This window comes from Thamnophis sirtalis, unplaced genomic scaffold (assembly GCF_051295495.1).
Source record: "Thamnophis sirtalis isolate CommonGarterSnake01/CBP01778 unplaced genomic scaffold, rThaSir2_p1.2 scaffold_15, whole genome shotgun sequence".
Classification (NCBI taxonomy): Eukaryota; Metazoa; Chordata; class Lepidosauria; order Squamata; family Natricidae; genus Thamnophis; species Thamnophis sirtalis.
This window is the reverse complement of record NW_028261395.1, coordinates 33,499,499-33,514,605: the sequence shown is the minus strand read 5'-3', so window position 1 is coordinate 33,514,605 and position 15,107 is coordinate 33,499,499. Positions and strand designations below refer to the sequence as shown.

At 43.7% G+C, this 15,107-nt stretch overlaps 1 protein-coding gene across 2 annotated transcripts in view; it reads right to left on the bottom strand.

Moving 5' to 3' along the window:
• LOC106551319 (hexokinase HKDC1) overlaps positions 1 to 15,107 on the bottom strand; it is a 57,585-nt gene that overhangs the window by 23,276 nt on the left and 19,202 nt on the right. For both annotated transcript variants that reach the window (XM_087702335.1, XM_087702336.1), the window contains 6 exons: positions 14,273 to 14,368; positions 12,406 to 12,505; positions 10,660 to 10,843; positions 9,272 to 9,427; positions 6,770 to 7,003; positions 1,135 to 1,439 (listed from right to left, as the gene is read on the bottom strand). In XM_087702335.1, the coding sequence (XP_087558461.1) occupies positions 1,135 to 1,439; positions 6,770 to 7,003; positions 9,272 to 9,427; positions 10,660 to 10,843; positions 12,406 to 12,505; positions 14,273 to 14,368 (1,075 nt within the window). The remainder of the gene's footprint in view (positions 1 to 1,134; positions 1,440 to 6,769; positions 7,004 to 9,271; positions 9,428 to 10,659; positions 10,844 to 12,405; positions 12,506 to 14,272; positions 14,369 to 15,107) is intronic.

Sequence of the window (15,107 nt, the reverse complement as noted above, 5' to 3'; positions counted from 1 at the left end):
CAGGTAAAGATAAAGGTTTCCCCGCACATGCGTGCTAGTCGTTTCCGGTGTTCATCTCTGTTTCAAAGCCAAAGAGCCAGCATTGTCCGAAGACGTCTCCATGGTAATGTGGCCGGCATGACTAAATGCCGAAAGCACCCGGAACGCAGTTACTTTCCCACTTTCCTGGATCAGAATCAGAGGTAGTTTGAGTAGTTTGGAGAACTGGTAAATACTACCTCTGACTGGCCCCATCCCCATCTATTCTCTGCCTCCCAAGTCACAGCTGATTGGGAGGAAATGGGGATTTTGCAGTATCCTTCCCCTGCCATGACCACCAAGCTATGCTCACCAAGTTATGCCCATAGAACCGGTAGTAAAAAAAATTGAATCCCACCACTGGTCAGAACACTGTTGGAGCAGAGAGATACAGACATCATAGTACCGTGATGGCAAGCCTATGGCATGCGTATCACAGGTGGCACGTGGAGCCATATCTGAGGGCACTGCCCTGTCAGCTCCAGCACGCATGCGCGCACTGGGCAGCTGATTTTCAGCCTTCCGGAAGGCAGGAGAAGGCTGTTTTCACTCTTCCCAGGCTTCAGAAAAGCCTCTGGAGCCTGTGGACGGTGAAAAACGGGCCCAATGGGCCTACTGGAAGTTCAGAGGCTTCAATGAGGCCTGTATGCATGCACTGGGCGGGGAGGGCATTACATTATGGATGTGGGCACGCACTCAATATCTCACACATGCATGTTTTTGGGCACCCAAGTAGAAAAACATTCTCCATCACTGTTATAGTAGGTCATGCCCCTGTGTATCAGATTTTTCATAACTTCTATCCCTTCCCCGTCATTTTTGAACTATCAAAAATGGCTGCCTAGAACAGTGTTTCTCAACCTTGGCAACTTGAAGATGTCTGGACTTCAACTCCCAGAATTCCCCAGCCAGCATTCGCTGGCTGGGGAATTCTGGGAGTTGAAGTCCAGACATCTTCAAGTTGCCAAGGTTGAGAAACACTGGCCTAGAAGATAGTTAATGAATTATTAATTGCTCTTGGTTTTAAGGCTTTTCTTTTCAGATTTTTGTAAATCCTCTTGAGCTCTCCAAAGTGGGCAGTATACACAACTATGAAAGAAATGAGGAAGTAAGTACCTGTGCCATCCGGAGTGCCGCAAACAAACGTTGGCAACATTTTCACGGTGGCTGCTGGGTGGGTTTCTTTCTTCAGGCCGCACTCCAGTTCTGTCCTCATTTTGTTTCTTACCTCAATGAGATTCTCTCGGGTTAATTTGAAAAGGGCCAAGACCTCATTGATCTGCTTCCGCTGAGACAGCAGCCTGTAAGCCACGGCGGTGACCATGGCAGCCCCCTTCCCGCTTCCGCTCTCCGAAAGCAGAAATCGGACATCACAATTGGGCACCAACCGCCGGACGACCTTATGGAGACGCTTGGCATACCTACAAGGAAGACCGAGGAGATGACAGCAGTTGTGCCAAATGTTCACCTTGTAATGCAACCATTGCACAACACCAGCAGCTTACACCATTCACAGATGTCGGGTATTTATGTTAACGTAACAGCGGTGTCATAATAACACCCCTCCATTGTTCTGCAACAGCACGACCCTTGAAGGAGCAAATCCACAATTTGGGGATCCTCCAGGACCCGTGTTCTCCCAGCTTCAGCCGATGCCCAGGTTGCACCCCAGTCCCACCTGGGATGGGAGGATTTTGCACAAGTGACTCATATTCTTGTGCCCACCCACTCCAGCTTCTGCAACATGCTTTAATATGAGTCTGCCTTAGAAGTTCACTTGAAGGCTATATAGTCGTTTCAAAGCTCAATGGCTCATGTGCTGGCCTGTGTTGGTAACCAAAAACCCATGGCGTCATTGCTGTGGGCCCTACACTGGCTCCCTGTTTGGGGTACCATTTAAACTGCTGATGTTAGCCTAGACCAGGGGTCGGCAAACTTAAGCACTCAAAGAGCCATTTGGACCCGTTTCCCACAGAAAAGAAAACACCGGGAGCTACAAAGGTCCTAACCGGAAGCCCCCTGTTCAATTCTGCAGCTGACTGGAAGTTCAGTTCACCCACTATAGAGTCTCCTCCCAGCGTGGCATACTTTTTCCTCTACCTGTCATAACTGAAAGCCCTATCAATTGTGGAGCCAACTGGAAAATCCTCCCCTTCCCATAGAGTCTTCTCCTGGTGCACTGTTCTTCTCTTCCCCCCCACACCGGAAGCTCCTCTCAAAATTGTGGCACTGACCAGTGATGGAGCCACAGCAGAGGGAGGAAAGAGCCACATGCGGCTCAGAGCCGCAGTTTGCTGACTCCTGGCCTAGACAGCCTTACATCAGGGCTGTCAAACTTGATTTTATTGAGGGCCGCATCAGCATTGTGTTTGACCTCAGAGGACCAGGGTGGGTGTGGCCAGGGTAGGTGTGTCCAGCTTGACATCACTCATGTCAGGGCACCTGTGGTGGCTCGAGCGCTCTGCCAGCGAAAAGGAGCTCCCGAGGTCCGTTTCAGCTGCGACGGCCTCCTGCAACCCTCTGCCAGTAAAAACAGAATTGGGGGTGCCACCTGCGGCCCTCACAAGCTCCATTTTTGGCTATGATGCCTCCTGCAACTGTCTGCCAGGGAAAACGGAGCTCAGGAAAGCCACATGCAGCTCTCCCTAACTTCGTTCTCACTGGCAGAGGCACCACAGGACACTCCTTTGCAGTTTCCAGGGTGGCCCCGCGGTCCAGATCTAAGCATCCTGCAGGCCGATTCCGGCCCCTGGGCCTTGAGTTTGATACCCCTGCCCTACATGGCCTGGCAATTCATTAGTTGCAGGCTCCCATTCTCTTGTTGGGGTAGGCCCAGCCAGCTTGCTCTGCCTAGAATAAGCTGGGGGTGGTGCTCCTCTATCTGGAGATGGGAGGGGCCAAGGCTCTGCAATGACCCTTTCTGGTAGCTGAGAATATCCTCTGTCCTGCAGATGAATCCTCCAGTGCGCTTCTACCTGGACTCTTTTCAGAAGGAACTCAAACGGGGGCTCTTCTGGGGGGGGGGCATTTGGGCCTTGATTGCATCATACTTCAATTATCACTGGGTTTTGTTAGTTTAATTTTATTCAGTATTTATTTTATTCTACCTTATTTGAGGTTTCTGCAACTTTTACTTTTGTTCTTTTACTGTCAGTTGTTTTATCTTGTAAAATCTATCACATTTGTAATCTAATTCCAGAGAGAACAGAGAGTGACAAACCGAGAGGGAGGGAGAGAGACTCAGATGAACTCCTTCCTTTTAGAAATACATTCTTGCTAGACAGGATCAGAGGTGGTATTCAGTAGGTTCTGACCAGTTCTGGAGAACCGGTAGCGGAAATTTTGAGTAGTTCGGAGAACCAGTAAATACCACTTCTGACTGGCCCCCATCTATTCCCTGCCACTCAAGTCCCAGCTGATCTGGAGGGAATGGAGATTTTGCAGTATCCTTCCCCCTGGAGTGGGGTGGGAATGGAGATGTTACTGTATCGTTTCCCTGCCACGCAGGGACATGCAGTCAGGGGAGGCAGAGCCTCACCACTGTCATCATGAAAAGAAAAAAAACGTAAAAGGAAAAAGGCTGAGCTAGTTGCTGCCAGAGTCACAGTGGGTGACTCTGCTTAGTGCTTAACTGTTTAAAAAAGCCTCTAAAAAAGTGCCCTCTGCAGGAGGAGGCGGGAGAACGAGGTGCCTCATCTAGTCTGACTTTATGATCACTCAAGCAGAGCTAAGCAAGGGTTAAAAGCCGAAAAATTCCTGACGTAATGAGGCACGTCGTTCTCCTGCCTCCTGTAGACGGCGCTTTTTTAGAGGCTTTTTTAAACAGTTACACACTAAGCAGAGACATCTGGCAGCAACTAGCTCAGCCTGACCTCAGCTCTTGCCTTTTTCCTTTTACATTTTTTTTTTCTTTTCATGATGGCAGGCAAGAGCAGAGTTGAAATCCTCTCTGAAACAGCTGGAAAAGGTACGTGTGTGGGTCGGAGGGAGGGGAGGATTTCAAACTTCATCCTCAAGTGTAGATCCCTCCCCAAGTTTAGTTTGATTGCATGCAGAACCACGTTGCCTTTTCAAACACACACACACAAACCTGGATAAAAGTATATAAGACCAGCTTCATTGATTACAAGTTTGAAAAGGCAACATGGCTCCACCTGCAATCAAAGGCTCAGATCGGAAGGAAGCAGGGGAAGGGGGGGTCTGGCAGAGGAGCTGCTTTCAAGCCATTGGAAAATAAATCCAATCCAACTTCTGTGTTTGCGTTTGTTTGAGATTGAGTGAGTGAGAGAGGGATCCAACTTTTCTGTGTGCGTGTGTCTGTTTGAGAGAGGGGGGAGGGAGGGAGAGAGGGAGAGAGGGAGGACGGAAGGGGAGGGAGAAGAAAGAGAATGAAGGAAAACTTTTTCGCAAAGGAGAAAAACAAATGCTGTCACTTTAAATCGGAACTGAGCATGCCTGGCTGTGGAATTCTGGGAGTTGAAGTCCACAAGTCTAAAAAAATTTGAAACCCCTGTGTCAGTGCCTCACCAACCATAAACCTCACCGCACGTCACTGCTGCCACGCCCACCAAGCCACGCCCACCAAACCATGCCACGCCTATCAAGCCAGGCCCACAGAACCGGTAGTAAAAAAAATTGCATCCCACCACTGGACAGGATGTTGAGTTAAATGAAATCTCAGTGGCTGATTCTACATGAGAAGAATAAGCTGCCCAGAGTTGCCACAAATTGTGAGATGGGTTATATGAATTTAATAAGCAAGCAAGCAAGCAAACAAACAAACAAACAAATAAATAAGGCATATTCAATGTTGCTATCAGATTGGGATTATCCCTCCCTCCAATAGCAATTCTTCTAGCTTCCTAAACTTTTTAGGATCCAAAAGTCAGATTAAAGGGACATCCTCCCCAGCCACCCTGCAGCCCCTTATGGCACATGCCACTGTCAGGCCTGGAAGCCATATTGGGCATTGGATCTTCAGGCCTGCCACATTTAGTGTCGTGGGGAACTGGGAGGGGGGATTGTATGGAGCTGGGGAGATATATAATCACAATAGCATTCCTTTCTCTGAGAGTCAAGGACATACTACCCGGCACTTGGAGGGACGTGACTGGGAGGCATCTCCAGTTGGGACGGTGCTTTGATTGGACCATGTGCTGGACATGTGGGTGCTGGGTAGGTGCTTGGACTTTCATTTGGGTGGGGAAAAGCTGGAAGCTTTCAGATTCGGGTTTTCCCAGATGTGCCAATATGACATTTCTAATAAAATGGACATTTGAGGAACTTCAAGCCTCAGAGTCTTCTTTTGTTGGGGGGGGGGTGTTACTTGGCGTCCTGACAGCCACCAAACCCTGTTTTTCAAGAACTGTGGAATCCACCCCATATGAAAAAGAGATTCTGCCCGCAGAAATTGAAATCTGGATTTGGCTGAAAGTAAGTGTGTTTGCTGCGTCAGAATTATGCCTCATTTAACCCCACTTTCTGCCTCAGTAGACAAATATTAATCAGCTGAGCAAATTAAACACAATTTGCTCTTGTTTTGATCTATTACTTGGTAACCAGAGACAAAGAACATTTCCAGACCACCAGGCTATTTGATTCCAAAGCCTTCACAATGCAACTTAAATCACAATTGGTTTGAGTTTCATCACTTTTTATTAGATCTTAACCGATAGCAAAGACTACTGTATAGTTCAGAGGTAAGTATTTTGTAAACAGAGAGTATAGGCATCAACATTCAAACCTCTCTCTTGATGTCGCCAATCTAGCCAATGTATGTTAATGCAAAAGATTATATATCAAATAAACTATTGGGGGGGGGATTTCAGCAATAGTAAGCAAAATGCATAAAGTAAAGAGAACAAGCCGAGGAAAATGTGGCATGTGATAAGAAAAGAAAGCATCATCCTAACTTAACAAAAAGAATAAAAGATTGTTAGTAGAGTGGAGTGGAGCGGAACGGAGCAGAATAGAATAGAATAGAATATAGAACTAGAACTAGAACTAGAATGAAATGGAAAGGAATAGAATAGAATAGAATAGAATAGAATAGAATAGAATAGAATAGAATAGAATAGAATAGAATAGAATAGAATAGAATAGAATAGAATATAGAACTAGAATAGAAAGGAATAGAATAGAATAGAATAGAACTGGAATGGGATGGGATGGGATGGGATGGAAAGGAATAGAATAGAATAGAATAGAATAGAATAGAATAGAATAGAATAGAATAGAATACAGAACTAGAATGGAATGGAAAGGAATAGAATAGAATAGAACAGAACAGAATAGAATATAGAACTGGAATGGAAAGGAATAGAATAGAATAGAATAGCAGAGTTGGAAGGGACTGTGTAGGTCATCTAACCCAACTTGAATGGACTTCAACTCTCAGAATTCCCCAACCAGCACCCTGGGAGTTGATAGCCACCCATCTAGAAATTGCCAAATTTGAAAAAGACTGATCTAAATGTACCAATACCATTTACCATGTCTCTCCTTGCCTTCTGATTCTTCCAAGCCATCTTCAGCTCCACCACACCTATATACTGCGTTCCTGCCATCTTCCTTTGGAAAAGGAGATCTTGGTTGGTACCACTATACCTGCCTATCTTTAAACACAGCAGCATATCATTAGACTGAAGCGCAGCATGTAGTTCAGCTATCCAACTGATCTTCCGACTCAGTGGACGAAGGAAGCATCATTGCCCACGGCACTCTTGCTCCACACTCTTAGCATCTGACTTACTGTGGATGGGTCTTGTACAGGGTCCCATCAACTCCAACCGTGGTTCGGAGCCTCGCCAGTTTCTTATTTTCACGAAGCCGCGTCAGGATTGCTGCCAGGGCCGTGGCGCAGAGGTTGGCCGAACGAAACGAAACAATTGTGCAAACATGCTGGACAGCAATGCAGTCCTCTTCAGAAGGATCCAGGCCCAGTTCCTTCAGAATTTCTTTCGTGTTTCTCAGGCCTTCTTTATTCCTGGTGCCCAGCCAAGAAATTAGGAAAATGGCATTTCAGTTACAGGAAGGGATAAAGTGACTTTCTAAAAGTTGAGGATGCAGTCTGTTAATTACAAATTATGCTGCAGGAGGGCCCTTTCTGAAAGCTGTTTGATAATGCATTCATAGCTGCCTTGATTTTTTTTACAGAGAGTGAGTGAGTGAGTGAGTGAGTGAGAGAGACAGAAACAGAAACAGAAACAGAGACAATGAGAGAGAGAGAGACAAAGAGAAAGAGAGAGGGAGAGAGAAAGAGACAGACAGAGAAAGAGAGAGAGACAGAGAGAGAGACAGAGAGACAGAGAAAGAGAGAGGGAGACAGACTAAGAGAAAGAGAGGGAGAGAAAGAGAGAGACAAAGAGAGAGAGACAGAGACAAAGAGAGAGAGAGACAGAGACAAAGAGAGAGAGACAGAGAGAAAGAGAAAGAGAGAGGAAGAGAAAGAGAGGGGAGGGAGAGAGAGGAAGAGAAAGAGAGAGAGAAAGAGAGAGGGAGAGAGAAAGACAGAGAGAGAGAGACAGAGACAGATGAAGAGAGAAAGAGACAAAGAGAAAGAGAGAGGGAGAGAAAGAGAGAGAGAGAAAGAGAGAGAGTGTGTGTTCTTTGTAAAGAGTCACAGAGATGACCTTAGAGAATCTAAATGGAGGCTGAAAAGACAATTACGCTATTCTCAAATCAGTGTCAACCGGGTCTATTTGCCATGTTCAGGACAGTAACAGTGTTTTACAGGTAGTCTTCCTTTTACAACCACAACTGAGCCCAAAATTTCTGTTCCTAGACGAGACTGTTATTACTAGAATTTTGCCAACAATTGTTAAGTGGATCACCACGGTTTTTAAGTTAATTACACAATTCATAAGTGCATCTGGCTCTCCATTCACTATAAGCCATGGTGGCGCAGTGGTTAGAGTGCAGTACTGCAGGCTACTTCTGCTGACTGCCAGCTGCCTGCAATTTGACAGTTCAAATCCCACTAGGCTCAAGGTTGACTCAGCCTTCCATCCTTCCAAGGTGGGTAAAACAAGGGCCCAGATTGTTGGGGGCAAATAAGCTGATTATGTAAACTGCTTAGAGGGGGCTATAAAAGCATTATGAAGCGATATATAAGTCTAAGTGCTATTGCTGTTGCTTGTCAGAAGATCGCAAAAGGGGAACACATAACTCCAGAACCCTGCAAGTGTCATAAATATGAGTTGGTTGCCAAACGTCTGAATTCTGATCACATGACTATGGGGACGGTCTTAAGTTTGAAAAACAGCCATAAGTTACATTTTTAAGCACCATTGTAACTTCAAATGGTCACTAAATGAATGGTTGTAAGTTGAGGACTATCTGTATTATTTTTTCTATTTTTCATGGATATACAAGTGAGCACATGACACATCCCCTCTCCTTCAAAAATCTCACAAATGCCTCCCTTACTTTCTGTCAGGAAAAATCCCAATATTAAGTCAATTAATTAATTATTGATTTCTTTAAAAAAGAAAACCTCATCTGCTATTCTTGCATAAAGATATCTAGCCTGTGACTCTAATAATGGGATCGAAGCCTAAACCTGCTACTTAAAGCAGCCAACTCACTTTGGACCAACTTTCAAGAGAACAGGAGGAAATATTTCCAGGGAAATAACTGTGTTACTCCATCAAAGCAAAACTCTCTAGGTTTTTTTTAGAACAAATGTAATTTTACATGCTTATACTTTCAGCTTTTTTTATTAAATATTTTTTTTAAAAAAACAAACAAAAACAAAACAACGCGTACAAAAAACTTTCCTCAATTTTGTCAAGCATGTCATTTGGTTACAAGCTTTTGTGCATCAGTTTTTAGAATTAGAAATAAGATCACTGGTTGTCTATCAAACATAACTAAATACATCACATTAAGCATTATGTGTTCAGGTTACCATTAATATTCCTTCATTTCAAACAAACCTTATTTCCTTAAATCCTTAATTATCTATTAAGTAACAATAAATCTTTATAAGATTATAAAATCACTTATCTCTAAAAAAAATAAAAAAGAGATTCCCATTGACTCATATTGTACATCATTACTTTCAATTAACCATAATGTCACCAATCATTCATAGAGTATACAATACTTCAATTCAATTCAATTTATTAGATTTATAGGCCACCCAATCCTGGAGGATTTATAGTGTGACATATTCAACTCCAGAAATAATTTCAGCTTTTAAGGTAACGAAGACTAAAAGAACAAAAGAATAACGTAGACTCAAACCTCTTACTTTTCCATAGCGGCCACATGTCTTGTCTCAATCTTGCCCTTCGTACAGAGCGCTGTGGATAACTTCCCACTGAAAAGCAAGCCTTTTCTGGCCATTTTTAAAAGGATAAACCTGACCAATTCTCCCAGATATAATCCACTAATCATCTTCTCAAACCTATATTCAAACAGAGAACAGTCAAAGGTCAGTTATCTCTGTAGAGAGGTGTCAAAAATGGTGAAGCTCCAAACCCCCATTTCATGTTCAAGTGGCCTTCGATGAAAATCTCCCATCACAACAGATGATGAATTTCATTTCACCCAATGAAAGTTTTCTTTTCAAAAACGTATGTTTTAAAATACATACATCTGATGTTTTGGAATTATTTCAGGGATGGCATTTTTGCACTCTGGGTAAATAGTACCCCAAATGTCTGAAATGTGTCAGCTTGTGGTCGGTTTACCTCAATGTTTCTCAACCTTCACAACTTCAAGATGGGTGGATTTCAACTCCCAGAATGGCTGACTGGCCAAGGGAATTTGTGGAGTTGAAGTCCACACATCTTAAGGTTACCAAGGCTGAGAAAAACCTAGTTTAGTTTATGCACATCACCTATTCTCAGCTGTTTGTCTGGAGGTTTTTTAGGCCTTTGGAATATAGGATTTACCAAGGTACTTGGACCTTGGTAAATCCTATAAAAAAGGGATGCGGTGGCTCAATGACTAAGATGCTGAGCTTGTCAATCAGAAAGGTTCGAATTCCTAGCGCCGTGTAACAGAGTGAGCTCCCGTTACTTGTCCCAGCTTCTGCCAACCTAGCAGTTCGAAAGCACGTAAAAATTCAAATAGAAAAATAGGAACCTCCTTTGGTGGGAACGTAACAGTTCCATGAGCCGTTAGCATTTGGTCATGCCAGCCACATTACCACGGAGATGTCTTTGGACAGCGCTGGCTCTTCGGCTTTGAAACGGAGATGAGCACTGCCCCACCCCCCAGAGTCAGGAACAACTAGCACATATGTTCAAGGGGAACCTTTACCGTTAAGGTATTTGGACTCCAGCTCTCTCCAGCTCTCTTATATAGCACATCCACTAATCACACCAATTCTTAGTGCTAAACTCAGAGTTACTGTGTGGTAAGATGGGCGGCTAATAAATTTTACAAATAAATAAACAAACTTATTCAATGTAATTTCTGTTCCAATGTATATCTAATTCAGTGTTTCTCCACTTTTGACAACTTTAAGATATATGGATTTCAACTCCCAGAATTTCCTCCGCCAGCATGCTAGCTGGAAGATTCTGGGAGTTGAAGTCCACACATTTTAAAGTTGTCAAGGTTGAGAATCACTAGTCCCATTTGCTACCTTAGTAGAAGGAAACCTTACAACAGCCTGACAACTCCACTTACAATTGTTTTCCAGGATTTATAGACCCCGAGTCAATCTCCTTGTCAAACTCTGTCCTGATGTCTTCCAGAGATGCATCATCTCCAAAGGCTCCCCATTCAGTGTTAATGCACATCCGGCCTTCATCCCCTTCTACGAGATCAATATTGCTCATCTCTTCCATGTAGCAAGCATTGGTGCCTGTTCCTGCTCAGCCATCACATTTTGAAAGGTGGGGGGAAAAAACAGAGAGATGAATGAACACTCCCTCAGTCTAAAATGCTTTTCAAAACTACTTGCATGAAGTACCCAATAATGAGATTATTGGGGGAGGCACAGCAAGCCGTCACCCAACTCAGCTCCACCACGCATGCCTGCCCACCTCCCACCAGCCGATTTTTGGGTCTCTGCTGTGCATGCGCAGGGAGGACAGGGGGGTCATGTACCTATGCATGGGGGCAGGGGGGAGCACCTCCCCCTGTGCCCCATTTTTTGTTTCAGGAGGCTTCAGGGAGGCCTTCTAAGCCCAAAATGGGGCGTTGGGGACGCGTATGCACAAGGGGGGGGGTCATGCACATATGTGCCTTGCATTGTGGGTGTGGGCATGTGCGTGCATGCTTTTGCACACAGACGCCCAATTTTGGCACACGAGGACGAAAAGGTTAGCCATTACTGGGATAGACATACCAAGCACCCCTAGCCATTCATCATACGGTTTAGTCTCCAGCCCCCTATTCCACTTTGTTGCTCTTCTCTGCACTCTTTCTAGAGCCTCGATATCTTTTTTGTATCATGATGGCCAAAACTGGAGACAGTATTCCAAAGTTGCTCTTACCAAAGCAGTATAAAATGGTACTAATATTTCATGTGATGTCGATACTATCCCTCCTTAGATGAGCCTAGGATTGCCTTGGGTATTTTGGCAGCTGGAGCACACTGCTGGCTCATATTTAAATGGTTGGCCACTAGGACTCCTAGATCCTCTTCACAGTTTCTGCTGTTGAGACAGGTACCACCTATCCGATGCCTATGCATTTGCGTTTTCTTGCCTAAGTGTGAAACCTTACTTTTATCACCACTAGCTTCTGTTTTCTTGGACGTGTAGTGTTCAAGTTTGTCAAGATTCCAGCGGGATACCAGGCAGTAGAGGTAGTCCTCAACTTATGACACTAATTGAGCTTGAAATTATGGTTATAAGTCATGCTGGTTGTTAAGATTATCATGTAGCCAATTTCACAATACTTTTTCGTGATGGTCATTAAGCAAACCCATTGTCTAAAAATGGGTGGTTTTTTTTGCCAGAAGTAAATGCCATTTTGCAGCCCCTCCAAAAAGCTGTGTTGTAGTCATGTGACTTCAAGACACTGTAATTGGCCATAAAAATGGGCCAGTTGCTCAGCACCCAAAATGTGGGCAGCCATCAGAACTTTGAATGTGGATGGGAAATACCTTTTGGGGGAATCCATTGTAACTTCGAACAATAGCTAAGCAATCAGTTGTAAATCAAGGACTGCCTTTATTCAAACAGCCATATAAAACCTCAATTAACCGAGATTAGTTATTTTCATCACAACAATGATAAACGCATTAGCCAAAACAATGATAAAATAAATGTATTAGCCTAGAGCAAAATGCAGAGATTGAATAAATTAAAAGAATTTTTAAAAGATATCTATAATTTATTCAAATTAAACTAAAACTTCTGGAACACAAATCTTAAAATCAGTTACTTTGACCCCTGTCTTCTTACTAAAAGAATATAAACTTACCAATAATGACACCAACTTCACATCGCTGGTCATCATATCCACAGGTCATCATGGTTCCCACTGTATCATTGACCAATGCCAAAACTTCTATATCAATGTCCTAATGGCACAAATACAACAGAACCTCCAATGGTTTTCAACAACTCTAATTTTTTTTTTAAGTAAGTAAGATTTATTCACGATATCATACAAGTTTGCTTTATACAATCAGTATTGTTATATTATTGGATGGAGCTGCAGGGTCACAGGTATTCCCAGAACATTGGTCACTGGTAACTACAGATAACCATAGGTCCGTAATTTCAACAATGGCAAAAAAAGTCAAATTATCAGGCTTATATTACAAATAAATTACTGTCCATAAATAAATCAAAGTAAAGGAGAAACCATCTAAATACCATTAAAACTCTCGTGTTTGTTTCCATTAGGTCAGGGGTGTCAAACTCGATTTCATTGAGGGCCACATCAGCATTGTGTTTGATCTTGGGGGGCCAGGATGAGTGGCTGGGTGAACAGCTGGGTGAACAAGCTGGGTGAACAGCTCGTCACTCATGTCAGGGGTGCTTGTGGTGACCTGAGCGCTCTGCCAGCAAAAACAGGCTCCCAGGCTCTGATTTTGGCTGCAACAACCTCCTGCAACCTTCTGCCTCCCGAGCTCCGTTTTCACTGGCAGAGGCACTGCAGGCCGGTCCTTCACTGTTTCCAGGGCGGCTATGCAGACCAGATGTAAGCACACCGCGGTGCGGATCTGGCCCCTGGGCCTTCAGTTTAACACCCCTGCTTTAGGTGAAATAGATCATGAAATAGGGCAACAATTTTTGAATCAAGGTACACACATGGGCTAACTTACAGAAATGCATCTGTAATCTGGGACTCATGACTCCTGTGGAACTGAAATTTCGCAAATTTTATAAACCATTTTATGACATAAAAATTATCAACAAATTATTTTTGGACCTAATGCAAAATCTGCTGTTTTGGGGCCAAAAACAGCTTGAAAAGTGGCCTGGTTTTTGGCCATTTCTCCGGCTGTTTTTCAGGCCATTTTCTGGTGCCCTGGTGCCCACATCCAGCGTGCATGTGCATTCCGGGAATCAGAAGAGCAGCTGGTGATGGCATGCATGCCCACAGAGAGAGCCATAGGCTCACTATCACGATGCTCTACAGTTCAACATGGGCCACTTGCAAGGCAGATATATATATTTGAATATTTCCTTGAATTTTGAAGGCCTTTAAGTACATCGGAAGCCGTTTGTGTGAAGGCATTGAGGAATCTGATAAGGAAATATCTCTGAAAGGATGACACAAGGGGCCATGGGTTGTCTGGTTTTGAAATAATGAACAGGACAATTTTTGTGTGTGTCAGATTCAGTATGCACCAGAGGTGAAATCCAGCAGGTTCTGACAGGCTCTGGAGAACCAGTAGCAGAAATTTTGAGTAGTTTGGAGAACTGGTAGCAGAAATTTTGAGTAGTTCGGAGAACCAGCAAATGCTACCTCTGGCTCACCCCAGAGTAGGGTGGGAATGGGGATTTTGCAGTATCCTTCCCCTGCCGTGCCCACCAAGCCACGCTCACCAAGCCACACCCCACCCACCAAGCCATGCCCACAGAACCGGTAGTAAAACAAAATTGAATTTCACCACTGGTATGCACATTCCACAGAAATCTGGTGGTATCTTTCTTTTATTAAAAAAACATTAGCTTGTGCCTGTTAATAAAAGTCAAAACTGGTGCTATCAGAATCTTGATTGTTTTGCCATTATAGACCAACACAGCTGCTCTCATTCAGCATGCATATGGACAAACGATATATACACACCAGCTGAAACGCAGGTTATTCAGAAACCTTATTAGGTTTAACTTGCCTTGTGCTTTCTGAGGGCTGTGCACAGATTGCTCACCACATCCGTCTGTTGTACCCCTCGGACTTTGAAATGTTTTGTCCATGAAAAAAGGACTCCCTATCAAAAGAACAATTATTAATGATAATAAATTGGACCACGTTGATGCAACTCCATTAATGTTTGTGACTGGTGACTCAGCAAAAATGACTGGATAAAATCATAATTTTTATCGTAGAATAAAAGAAGGTTTTTTTTTAGTGACATGAGAGGAGTATTCCAGTATTTGAGGGGCTGCCCCCCAAAAAAGAGGGGGGTAAACTTATCTTCCAAAGCACCGGGAGGAAAGGTAAGAAACAATGGATGGAAACTAATCAAGGAGAGAAGCAACCTGGAATTAAGGAGAGATTTCCTAACAGTGAGAACAATTAACCAGTAGAACAACTTGCCTTCAGAAATCATGGGGGCTTCCAGAAATCACTGGAGGTTTTTAAGAAGAGACTGGACAGCCATGTGTCCGAAAAAGTATAGGGTCTCCTGCTTGGTTGGATTAAAAGACCTCCAAGGTCCCTTCCATCTCTTTTCTAACTGAAATGTTTAAGTAATGGTGAGTTTTTCAAAAGAAAATGGAGCCGCAAGAAAAACTCCAAACTTTTTCCTGGTTTTGAATTGCAGTTGAGTCCTGACTTCTTAAAAGTTTAATGATTTCTAGAGGATCCCCAATTCCCTATTCGATACCAATGTTAGAAAAAATGAATGGGATTGGAAGAGCACCAAATGGCTTCGTTTGCTCACGGACCATTCAGTTCTTTTCAGACAAGGGGGTTGGATGGCATAGATCCTCATTCTCTCATTTTCA